Source organism: Lepisosteus oculatus, chromosome 16 (genome assembly GCF_040954835.1).
Source record: "Lepisosteus oculatus isolate fLepOcu1 chromosome 16, fLepOcu1.hap2, whole genome shotgun sequence".
NCBI classification, from domain to species: Eukaryota; Metazoa; Chordata; class Actinopteri; order Semionotiformes; family Lepisosteidae; genus Lepisosteus; species Lepisosteus oculatus.
The window spans coordinates 2,788,923-2,800,770 of record NC_090711.1 but is presented as its reverse complement, the minus strand read 5'-3'; the positions used below and the strand labels follow the sequence as shown (position 1 = coordinate 2,800,770).

General features: G+C 53.7%; 1 protein-coding gene across 1 annotated transcript; it reads left to right on the top strand.

Moving 5' to 3' along the window:
- Nucleotides 1–560: 560 nt before the first annotated feature.
- fam210b (family with sequence similarity 210 member B) lies at nt 561–11,122 on the top strand. The gene is made up of 3 exons (XM_006639711.3): nt 561–2,532; nt 5,228–5,388; nt 9,249–11,122. The coding sequence occupies exons 1-3, from the start codon at nt 2,014–2,016 to the stop codon at nt 9,463–9,465; spliced, it is 897 nt and encodes a 298-aa protein (XP_006639774.2). The 5' UTR covers nt 561–2,013; the 3' UTR covers nt 9,466–11,122.
- Nucleotides 11,123–11,848: the final 726 nt, after the last annotated feature.

Genomic DNA, 11,848 nt, shown 5'->3' with positions numbered 1-11,848 from the left:
TTCGCTCAGGCCCGGGCGTGTACTGTATGTAGCCTCGCTGGCACCTGCGCCAGAGCCGCCCCGCGGCTGCTCTCCGCAGCGAAGAACAACATCGTCCGATGCGTCTTCCAGACTTCTCATAGGCCAGGCGACCCGGGGCGCTCATGCAAATACACGGCCAGCTGGCGCCGGTGTTTCCCCTCCAAGGTTCCTCTGTATCTCTCCGTGCGACACGCAGAAGAGAAGAGAGCGGACAGGTGAAAACGTAAACACCCACCTAGCCGAACAAAACGGGCGTCGATAGGTTGCCGGGGTCGTTCTTGGCTGGAGTAGCGATCCCGCGTCGCGTTTTGATCAGGACATTGTAAAAAAGAAAAAAAGAGAGAGAGAGAGGGGAAGAACGGAACAGCAGCTCTTTTCTGTTCCAGTGAAGAAATCTGGGCACAGGTGGCAGCCACATGACAGCCGCTGATGAGGGCCCGGGCGCGCACTGGTATTTCTGCGGGGTTTGGGTTTTTTTTTCTTGGGGGGGAGTAGAGAGCGAGCACGCCGCGCGCGTGGGGGGGGGGGTGCGAGCTGCCGGAGGAGTCCCGCGTGGAAGCTGACCGAGCCGAGCGACGCGCTTGTGCAACCCGTGACCCGCTGGCCGGAGAGAGGGCAGCGAGCGTGAGCAGGGAGGGCTGTCTCTGTGCAGGAAGGTCCTCTTCTCACAACGCAGGCCTTTCCTGCAAAAGAGGAGGGGAAAGCGAGCCTAGGCATTTCCTGATAACGAGCAGACAGAAAGCACCTCTGCTTCAACCCTCTTATTGGCAACGTGAATCCCTCACGTATCGGTTTGAAACCTGGTCATATCGACGGATGAAACGTGCCATCACGCGAGATGAGTCACAGATGCCTCTAGAGCCAGGCGAGAAACACCCGTGTCTGTGATTCCCCGAGAGGACGTGAGGTGCCGTATCATCTACAGACATCAGTGAAATAACTTCTTTCTGAATGCGAAGAACGGCGCTTTTATGAGTTACTAGGGGGTTTTGCTGTAAATTTCAGTTCACGTCATCGGCGAAAGGCGCTGTAGTGGCACCGTCTAGTTCCGCTGGGCTCTCTGGATGCTGTTGGTCAGTTCTCTCTGTGCGCCCCTGTGAGCCGAAGTCCGAGCGGACATGTTCTGAAAAATTGCCATTTTTTAACCTACGTGAAAGCAATCGCATTGCTGTCAGCAGAACTACAAATTGTATTAACTAGCTGTAGTGGGCGGTAGCACGAACACCAGCAGCGCTATGGGTAGAAGCAGAGGGTTCAGCAGTTTTACTGTGGTATATTGTTCAAGTTCCAATCCCGCGCACGAGCCCGACCCTTCGTCACCCGCGCGCCCGGGAGAGAGCCCTCGAGGGCCCGGCCTTGACCCCTCTGCAGCCCCGCCCGCCCTCGCGCACGCTCGAGGCTGGCCGGTGGCTGCGGGTGCGAGAGGAGAAACGCCCCACACCCTCCCTGAAACGAGGAGGAGAAAAAGTACACATTGGGGAAAAATACAAAAGGTCCTATTGATCAGCCATCATCACCCTCGGGAGCTTTCGCCAGCTCAGAGACGAACGCAGAAAAAACAACAACAAAACAACTCATGTTGCACTACACTACACTAGAACCTTCCAACACGGAATTTTTCGAAGTCGTCTCAACTTCTCTCTTTTACATCCGTTCGAGTTTGTACCGGGCGTCGGATGTAGCTGGGAAAAGATACACAGGTTACGGTCAGCTTTCTGGAGTTGCGTGTTTTTTAAAAGCCCGTATTTGCATGGTGGGGGGCGTGTCCTGTGCACCTATTGGTCGCGGGAGGCAGCGCACAGTAAACAGCTCGGTCACGAGCGCCCGGCGCGCGGCGGCGGGGCTGGTGCTGCGAGACAGTTCGGCGCAACAAGCCGGAGAGACGCGGCGCCTCCGAGCTCTCGCACGCTCGCTCACTCGCTGTTGAGCGCCGAGCATCGAAAATAAAAGAAAAAAGAGCGAAGAAGCCGGAGAGGCAGTCGAGGAGGCGCAATGCTTCTTTGCCGGGGAGCAAGACTGCAGGTAGCGGTTCGAGACGCCGGCGCCCCGGGTCGGTGCTGGAAGTTCCCGGGAGCGGGGCAAGTCCGGAGGAGTCCCGCCTGCGCGTTGCACAACCAGCCCGGTGCAGCGTTCGCCCTGGGCGGCAGCGCGAACCCCGGCCCGGCGTCGGCACCGCCGCACGCAGAGGGGAGAGGAGACGCCAGAGTCTGGTTCCCAGCCCGCCGGACCTCCCCGGATTACAGCCCGTGCAGGGACACGGGACTGGCCGCCGGCGCGTGGCCCTGCGGGATTCGCCCCCCCAGTGGGAGAAGTCACCCGCCGTGGATGCCCCGGGGGTCCGGTGGGCTGGACAGAGCCGGCGCCGCCGAGCAGATGCTCTTCCCGGCGGGGAGGCGTTTCTATCTGCGCTCTCCCGCAGGCAGGGCGCAGCTGAAAGCCGACTCTCCCGCAGTAGCCGCCCAGAAACTCGCGGCCGGAGCCGTGGAGACCAGCTCGGCACCGAAATGCGAGGTAATTGTGAGTTTCCCTACTGGGGGGGGGGACGACTTTCGGAGAAGTTCTCCCCGTCTGTGCGCACCTGGGTTTGATGTCAGCCGGCGCACGTGGGCTGGCCCTGTGTCGGGATGGGTGGCTCGGGTTTCATTTCCAATAATAAAACGGTTATATAAACGAGCCCCCCCCTCTCAAGGATAAGAGACGTATCAGACCCGATGAAGCTGTAGCTGTAGTTTTCTTTCTGCGCGGTGTGTGTGTGTGTGGCGTGTTCCCCAGACCCGGTGTAAACTCATCGCCAAGAAGTCAATTTCGTATCAAGCGGACTTCGCCCTTTTCCAAAAGTAGGGTACAAGTTCACGGGCATACTGTTGTCGTCTCCCGTGGCTGCAACGCAGGTGGTGTTAACAGGAACCAGGGCACACCGCGTCGCTCACCGTCTGTTACCCTCCCTGTTCCTGGGGGGAGGTCCACCCCCTGGGGACCACCGGGGCTCTGCATGTTCGTTGCGCCGGTGTCTTATCTCGGCTCTGAAGTGTGCTGTGCGCCGGCCCTCGCCTGTTATCTCCCTCGATACAGCCCCCTGACACCCAGAGACTCCCCTCCGCAGGGGCGACACCGCCCGCTCCGCTGCTCCTCGCCGCCTACGAGGAATAATGCAGTAGCAGCGGCGAGGGTTGTGTGGGGGGTGCGTTGGTTTTTTTCTGTGTATAGATATATATCGCTCGCTTTCGTGACCTTTCACTCTGATCTGGAAACGCGGCGCTGCTTTGAAGTACGAACTTTCCCAAGAAGCGCAGAAAGCGAGGCTCGGGTGTCTCGTGTGCCACGTGAGATAAATGAGATGGACTGGGCTTAGGAGCTCTTGTGTTGAGGATGATGATGATAAAGAGCTGTGTTTTGTCTGATTTAGAGAACCAAAAATAAGACGGTAAGACAAAGGAACCGTATGATCCAGAAAAAGTTTAATTCCTGTGTTTTATTCCACTTTAAGATACCGCCAGGTGACTTTTCAGCTTCTGTTTGCCATTGTGTGTTTTTTTTTTACCTCATTTACATAAATTTCCCCTAGATTGGCACTCATTTTAATGAATGCCTCCGCCCGGGCTGCGTAGGTAGAATCTTTCCCTGAAGAGGAGACGGGTGACACACATCCTGATCCGCGCATTTAGTCTCGGTGAGCGGTTCTGTAAATCGAGCCCTGCTTCTCCTCCCGCTGTCTCCCGAATCAACCCCCCCCTGTCAGTGACCTGCCCTTGCGTGTGGAGACTCTCGAGTAAAGAGAATTTGTGAGTGTGCCTGCAGGTGGAGAGGACTGTTCTGTTGTGTGATTCGGCCTTCATGGACACTCCTGTAAGGCAACAGTCCTGTCCATGGCCAGAGGGAGCTCTGCCCCCCCTCTCCTCCGGGCCCAGCGAATTATCCCACTCGGCAGACAGGAGTTCGTAGTTCCTCGCGCTAGGCTCGGCTGGTGGTGGCTTTTGCCGGATTAAGAGGTCACGTTTTTGCTAAAAATAGCGCGGGCCATAATGCAGAGTTATTTCCTGTGCTGTGTCAGACTGCGTCCTTTTATTTCCTTTTCTTTTTTTTCTTGCAAGTATGCACAGCTTCTTCCTGGCTTTCTGCTCCTTCCTGTTTCCTGGAGTGGGGCTCTGTCCTGCCACCTGAGGCTGGGCGCGCACAAGCAGCGCTGTGTCCCCCCCAGTGGGGTCTGCGTTCTCCCGTGTACTAACACCGGCTCTTCTGGGGCGGTGGCGATGGGGGTTTTGGTCGTGGCTCCTTTGCAGAATGTGAACTGTTTGAATATGCGGGCAGTAGTGAAATGTGAGGTCCTGACACTGCAGTTCTGTGTTCATGTGTGGCTTGTTGTTGTAACAGTGAAACTGTCACTTCCATGCAAATCGTTGGTATCCATGAGCCGCCAGCCCTGAAGGAGCCCGGAGCAGGCGAGGGCTTTGTGTTGAAGTAAGAGCTGGTCTGTCCAGCACGCTGCCGAGCAGTCAGAGCAGCCTGCTGGCACAATTAGATCTGGTGACCCTGCCTGCCAGCTGCTGGGAGGACTCCTTTTTCACAGTGCTCACTCTTAAGACTCAGAGAGCTTTGCTTCTGTGTGTTTTTTTCTTTCAAGAGGAACGGAATAGCAGAAGCCATCACCTTAATTGCTCAGCACAGTCGCCCAGCAGTGTAGCTTGAATTCCAGCCCTAAACCAGGCCTCTGCTGTCTGCAAAGGAACAAGTAATAGGTTTATTCCATGCTGAAAAAAAGAAGAAAGAGAACACAACGTTTCGGCCGTGGAGCCTTCTTCAGGTGTGGTGCTGTCTCTGCTGTCTGTGCTTTACAGAATGACATTACAGAATGTTTGAGGGGCCATCATTCCAGGTGGAAAGTGCCTCTGGAGGTCTGTGACACTAAGTGAAGAGCTCGGGACCTCAGCACGTGTGAAAAGCTTTGTGTTTGTGTTCGTTCTTGAAGAAAGGAAAGGTTCCCTGCATGCTGTAGGGTGCGCAGCTTGCGTTTTGAAAGAAATGAAAAGCTGACTTTCCTGTTGAAGTCTTTGAAGTCTCGTGCAGGTGTGTAGGAGACGGGCTGCTCTTGTCTTGACTCGGTTCTCCTACGCACATGTGGCAGACTCAGAAGTGTGGGGATGTGTCAAACGTTCGCCCCCGGTCAATGTGGCAGCGGCGCGGATACTGACAACTACGCCTCTCTCAGCCCCCAGGGGGCGTCCCAAGCCCGGAGCAGTCCCAGGACGGGCGGATCAGCAAAACCCAGCAGCTCAGGAAGGTGTTCAAGGAGTACGGCGCGGTGGGGGTGACGTTCCACGTGGGGATCTCGCTCGTGTCCCTCGGGATGTTCTACCTGGCCATCTCAAGGTGAGTCAGCCCGCGAGCCCGGGGGGGATACGAGCCGCCTGTCGCCAATCGGGTCCTACCGCTGGAACCGAAACGCTGAAGTGTGCAGAAGTTTGACTTTCATCTCGGTCGCGGCAGGCTTACTCGGATTAGAGTTGCAAGCACTGGCAACTTCTTGGCTTGTGTAAAAAAAAAAAAAAAAAGAAGCTGCACCTTAAAAGCGCTGAACAGGATCGCTCCGTTACTTTCACTGCGTGTGGATGTCCAACTTGGGGGGGGGGGCACATATCCGGTCCTGGGGGGCTCTGGTTTCCTGTCCCCATGGCCCTGCATTGCCTCAGTGAATGCACTATTGCCTAACTGGACGAGTTGAGGCCTTTCCTTTTTGTTAAAAAGCAGGAGAGTTAAAAAGAGCCATAATCCCAGCGGGACAGCAGGCCTTGAGGCGTGGGGTCAGGCTCCCCTGACGGGCGCAGTCCCCCGCCGCCGTGGCAACTGCTGGTGTCCTCTCTTGGCCCTTGGCCAGCCGTGACGTGTGTGGGGAGAGGGGACCCCTGGGCGGTTGTGAAGCCCCCCCGCCGTTCCCGCGTTTCAGCTTCCAGAGACGGTTCGCAGAGAGGGGTGCGCTACGGGGGCGGCAGGAGGGGGCTCCCCTCTGGCGAGCCCGGCCTCTGTGTGGTGCACGGAGAGGCCGAAGAGCCCTTGATGATGAGTGATGAGCAGAGACCAGGCGTCGCACGCAGAGGAAATGGACACAGTCATGCCGCAGAATCGCCCTGCCCTGCCCTTCAGGGAGAGAAAAAGCCGCGAAAGTGTGGGGGCTCTGTGTTCTCTCTGCTGGCTGCTTCTCGCCTGTGCAGGCGTGGTGTTTCCCCATGCAGCTTCGTGTCTGACACGAATGAGGAGAAACGGGGATGAGGACAGTAGATGTGAGGGAGGTTCTTTCTGACGCTGCCCTCCTGGTGGCGGGAGGGGTTATTCTCGAACCGCAGGTGCGCAGCTCCAGGCCTCAAGGGTCAAAACCCAGCAGGTGTTTTAGGCCTGTTTGAACCCTCAACAGCTGGAAGGAGTCAGCGGGTCCGTGGAAGCTACTGTCTCTGTGAGGTCGTGAAGAGCAGGGTGGATCCTGCAGACTCTACGGCCCCCAGGGCTGCAGTCGTGCTCCAGTGGTTTGAACCCGTGGCTGGAGTGGCTCAGCTCTGGTTCCGCCCCGAGTGGAGCCGAGCTGCAGGGGTAGGAATGCTGTCCGGGGTCGTCTGAGGGACGGGCTGGATCTCCTCCCTGAGCCGAGAGTGCAGGTAGTTAGTCTCGTGCCGGGTCAGTTATCCCACACGCAGCTGGAGCGGTCGGCTCATGTACAGCGCTGGGGATGTGACGTCTGTCCTGCTGCACCCTGAATCGCCTCTTTCTTTGGCTGGACAGGCATGGAATAAAATTAACAGCATAGTGTAGTTTAATAGGCAGCATTTCTTATTCTTCAGAACCTTGTTTCAGAAGCAGGGTAACAGCACTTACAGTACATCTGCGAGTGTGTGTGTTTGTATTAAGCTTGACTCTACACCTAGGTGGTGAGCAACACTGCTTTAGACAGGATCATTTTTTGCAATCTCTTTTATACCCATGAAACTGTAGTGACAGCTTCAAACTGCATCATCCTGGGTAAAGATTCCCATTTCACTGCACGATTCCTTGTGCAGGATGCCTGCACAGCATGCTGGCTAGCTCTCTTCCTGCAAATGGCAGAGGCTTTGATATTTCACCCTGCGAGATGACAAAGCAGGCCATAGTCATAATTTACGTCCATCTCGCTATCTGCAACATGGATAGAAGATCCGTTTCCTAGCAACAGGAGAGAGACGTGCGCAGTAACGGCGTTCTGCCCACAGGAGATTGGGAGCGGTGCTTCAGTGTTATAATAAGCGTGGAAGGAATTTGATTCCTTCTGCTGATGCTGAATACATTCTTACAGAATTTATTAGCTGTAACGCCATGTGAAAAATAGAACAAACTCCTGTTTTTAAGGGTATTCAGTTTCCAATGAGGTGTAATGGCCTCACTTACTCAGCCTGTAATTACCTTCAGTGTGCGAAGCTCATAGCAGGCAGGAAAGTGATGCATATTTACTGTGACTACGCTCAACAGCTAAGCAGCTGAGCAACACTGTTGTTATTTCTGAGCAACGGGCCTTATCCAGGGTGACTTCTCTAATCTGGAAACAAATCAGTACTGGTGTATGCATTGCACGAGTCACGCAATTAAACGTGCCAAAGTCCATAAAAGCCATCGCTGCCACTCAGAGAAGTGAGAGCTCAGAAAGAGAAAAGTGCCAAATGGGATTGGGGGGGCGGGGAAGAGAGGCGGGGCCAGCTGAAAATGCAGGATGGGCGCCAAGCAGCGCGGCGCACAAACGGCAAGGCTGGCTGCTGGTTAGCAGAAGTGCAGGCGTAAGCCCACAGCGCCTAGTGGGAAGATCGGCAGCTGGTCTCCAGGCTCAGGCTCTCTGGAGAGCGCGTGTTCCCGATGCCAGCTCGGCACCGGCCCAGGCGCATTTGTACCAGCCCTGCGCCTGTTATTCGTGCTTGAGCTGCAGGGCTTGCTTGCACTGAAAAAGGAAACCCGACAGAAAAAAAAATCAGCTGGCCTGGAGGCTATGAATAACTCCCTTTTAAGGGAACTAGAGTTTTTTTTATCCTACAACAAGGAAAGCCCTTTGCCTGCTTTCTGGGGTTATTTAAGTTCCTTAAGGGAGTCGGCCCATATTTGTGTCTTGAGCATCAAAACCGGTATGGGTTGCATTTGGCAAATGTTTGGAGCTAGATGTAGGAGAGTCTGCAAGCAGGAAGTGGTACTTCAATTTACATGCTTCACCGGGTTCCTTCCCCGACTGGAGCTGCTTGCGCTGGAAGAGCCAGGAGAAATCTGAGATTGAGTATGGCCCAGCGCTTAGCACAGGCTAGCTCACACACAGGCACAAGTGTGAAGGAAGGAGGGGTGTGAGGATAATAATTTGGAGCAGGAAGTGTGTGAATTCCTGGAATACTGGTCAGTGAGGCAAAACAGGTTTTCTTGCCTCAGAGCAAACCAGTCTGATGAACCAATGATGTAGCCCTGCTGGGCCCCATGACATGCCTATTCCAGCAGATTCATTAAAGCGCGGTTTTTCCGAGGGGCAAGCTGAAGGAGAACTTCAAGCTCTGCGACGCAGACAACCCGTAAACATCTAGATGCAGCTCAGGGAGACCCGCCTCTCATTCCTGTCAGAGCCGTGTCCGGGCAAGAGAGAGCTTATCTTGCCCTCAGACACGCTGTGATGGTTCTGTTGCCATGGACACAGAATCCGCTTTCCCAAATGAGCCAGGTGATGGGGTGTTGAAATAGGGGGGAGGACTTGGAGGAAATCTAGGCTTTTTTTTCCTTATTGCTTTCTAGGGGGTCAGAGTACATGTTTATGATGCTGTACTTTCAGCTGTAGCCCCTTCAGCCTTACATTGCTCTAGCTGCATTAAAGCAATCTCTGAAAGGCGCGAGATTAACACCCTTGAGGGGTTCCAAGCACTGCTGACACCTTCCCTGAGCTAGGTGAGGCACCCCGAAAGTATTGTGACCCAGCTGAATTTGTGCTAGCCCTTGGCTGGTTCCTCTCTCTTGTGTGCTGTTCAGAACATCCTGCACAGGCAGTCAAACACTGAACCCTGTGGGTCTTCTGTTTACCAGGTTCCTTAGTGGTTTGGCAGAATTGTCCATGAAGCCGATGGTGTCGGGAGTTCTAGTGGCAGGAGAACGGGGTGTGAGATCTGGTGTGGTCTTACTGATGCCCCTATCTCGTGCCCCCTGTCCCAGCCTGCCGTGCTGACTGTGTGCTTCTCTCCCCCTGGCTGCAGTGGGATCGACATGGCGGCTGTCCTGTTCAAGCTGGGCTTCAGCGAGGCGGTGGTCCAGTCCAAGATGGCGGCGGGCACCAGCACCTTCGTGCTGGCCTACGCCGTGCACAAGCTCTTCGCCCCCGTGCGCATCAGCGTCACGCTGGTGTCGGTGCCCTTCGTCGTGCGCTACTTCCGCAAGACCGGCCTCTTCAAGCCCCCGGCCTCCAGCCCCTGAGCGGCGCTCGGCCCCCCCGGCCCCCCGCTGCCCCTCCGCATCGCCACAGCACTGGAAAGTCCTGCCCAATCCCCCACCCCCCCCTCCTGCACTGGGACCCCTGCAGCATTCCGGTCACCCGTGGACGTCGCCCCAGCAGGTCCTGCACCTTTGAATACTGGTCGTTTGGGTCCTGGAGTGGCCTTTTCCACTGCTGCTCTCCCTGGGGGCTCCTTCCTGTCGGGCCTCCTGGGGGTTTTCACCAGCAGCTGCTCTCGCTGGCCTTTATTTTGCGGATGTTTTTAGTTAGGAGCTGCTATCGGCGAAGCCTGCGCAAATCACTGAGCAACTGGGACGAGGGGAGCAGATGATGTCCTCTGTCTGCTGCACGCTCAGACGGACACGTTCCCTAGGCCCGTAGGGAGCCGTTTCGTTGGAAAAAAATAAGCTAAAAAAGAAGTTTCCCCCTCTCGGATGTTTCTCGCTACTCTTTGCTTAAATCGAACTGAAAAAGAGGAGCGGTTGACAGTTCACAATCCTGCTGTAAGCACTTGAATTAGCCTCCTCTTCTAGGCACTCTTGAGGGATTCACGACTGCTTAGAAAAAGTTCAAGCCTTGTGAGAGGTGTGGTACAAGCCTTGCATGAACAAGGCGTCAGGTAGGGTTTGTCTCCAAGAGACATGCTCATCGGGGAGAGTTCATGCACCCCTCAACAAGCCATAAACGCTTCGACACGACTGTCACACTAACTGGCCAAGCCTTAAGCTAACTGTGAGACGAGGCGGTGTGCGTAAGTATTCGTCTTAAAATTTGTTCCTCAATCAGTTTGGTGAGAGTTTCGTTTGTAAAGTGCTATTTCCTGACGCTGATCAGCTCAAAGCACTTCACAGAGTCCGTAACTGTTGATGGGCACTGGCAGGTAAAGTTAAAACATTAAGTACAACCACAGCTCACATTCTAAGTGTTTCTGGGGGTGAAGCAGGCTGTTGACCCCGGACTGTGACACAGTTACTTGCTGTAGTCCCGGGTGGTGTGAATTTTAAGGAGAGTGTTCTTAAGTGCACCGGTGGGGTCTTGTGCTTTGCAAAGTGCAAAAGGGGGGAGAAGGTGAGGCTCTTCTTGGTCATGAGATTGTCGCCTCAGGAACCATGTAATACTGATTCAGGATAAGAGCCCGTGTGTCCCAGGGACAGGAGCAGTCGGACCAGCAGTTTTAAAAGGGAGAAGGACATTTGAACCCCCCAGACTTACGCACACTCCCCCTCACATGAAAGAGGCCTGCAGGACTTTAATTGTGTTCAAACAATTCTCTTGCTTACTCACAGATATTTATGATTTTTGTAAATGAAGTGGGAATGATTTTTTTTTTCCCTCAGTGTAATTAAGTTGCTGTTTTTGTCACAGTTTGAATTGTACAAAATCACGTGATTCTTGGTGGATTTTAAAATTGTACAGTATTAATTTTCTGACTGGATTCAGTTGGCGTGAACAGTGGCATTTCCTCTCTAACCACTGTCTCCATTCCCTGCGACTCTTTCAACATCAGACATGGTGTAATATTTTGACAGTTTTTTTGTGCTGAAGTATTTAGCAATTGCAATTCCTTTTAGTGCAACATAAATGCTTCATCAATTTTTAACGTTGGACCTCTAGTTAAACAATAAAAAGCAATTACAAAAAAAATTACCAGTAGTGTTTCTTTCAGCAACTACGTTTTGAATTTTTAGTTGTACTGGACGGTGTGGGCCGAGGGGAATTTTGTATTGCAATGTACTGTCCAGTGTGATGCTGTGACAGACACTTCTGAGATCGCCTCTGCATGTGTGTGTGTGTGCTAGCAGCTCGTCTCAGGTAAGCTTCAGGACTTGTATGTGAGCAGGATTTTGCCAGCACTTGTTAAACATCTAAACATTAATTTAAGGCAGTGTGACAAATTCAACCCAGTGGATTTCCTCACAAGGAAGACTGTGTAGAGGACACAACCACCTGAACGATAAATTGTCGGCATGTACATTATAGAATTCATTTATAAACACTATCATTCAAAATTCATACGCCATCAACATGCAGTGTAGCTATGTAGTTTCTATTGCAGGGTTATAGAAGATTAACTTGGTCTGCTTGGAGGTCTTAACAGCGGCTCTTGCAGCATTTCCAGCTGTTCCCATCACTTGACTATGTGCACACGCTTTGAAACGTTTGCATAGTGAACGAGCCTAGGTTTTGCCTTGTATGCAACAAGTGTTAAAGCGCTCGCGTGTAAGCTAAGTTTGATATTGGCTTTTCGTGTTCTAAACGCCACGTCTTGACAAGGAAGCTGGAATGCTGTAGCAGCTCTCTACTGCTCTCTGCTGTTCCAACAGAGTAGTGCCGCCACTTGCACAACTCCGGCGTTCATAATAG

Coding starts and splice junctions, on each gene's coding strand:
- fam210b (XM_006639711.3), top strand. CDS start 2,014: ATGCTTCTTTGCCGGGGAGCAAGACTGCAGGTAGCGGTTCGAGACGCC. Junction 2,533..5,227: donor GCTCGGCACCGAAATGCGAG/GTAATTGTGAGT, acceptor CGCCTCTCTCAG/CCCCCAGGGGGCGTCCCAAG. Junction 5,389..9,248: donor TTCTACCTGGCCATCTCAAG/GTGAGTCAGCCC, acceptor CCCTGGCTGCAG/TGGGATCGACATGGCGGCTG.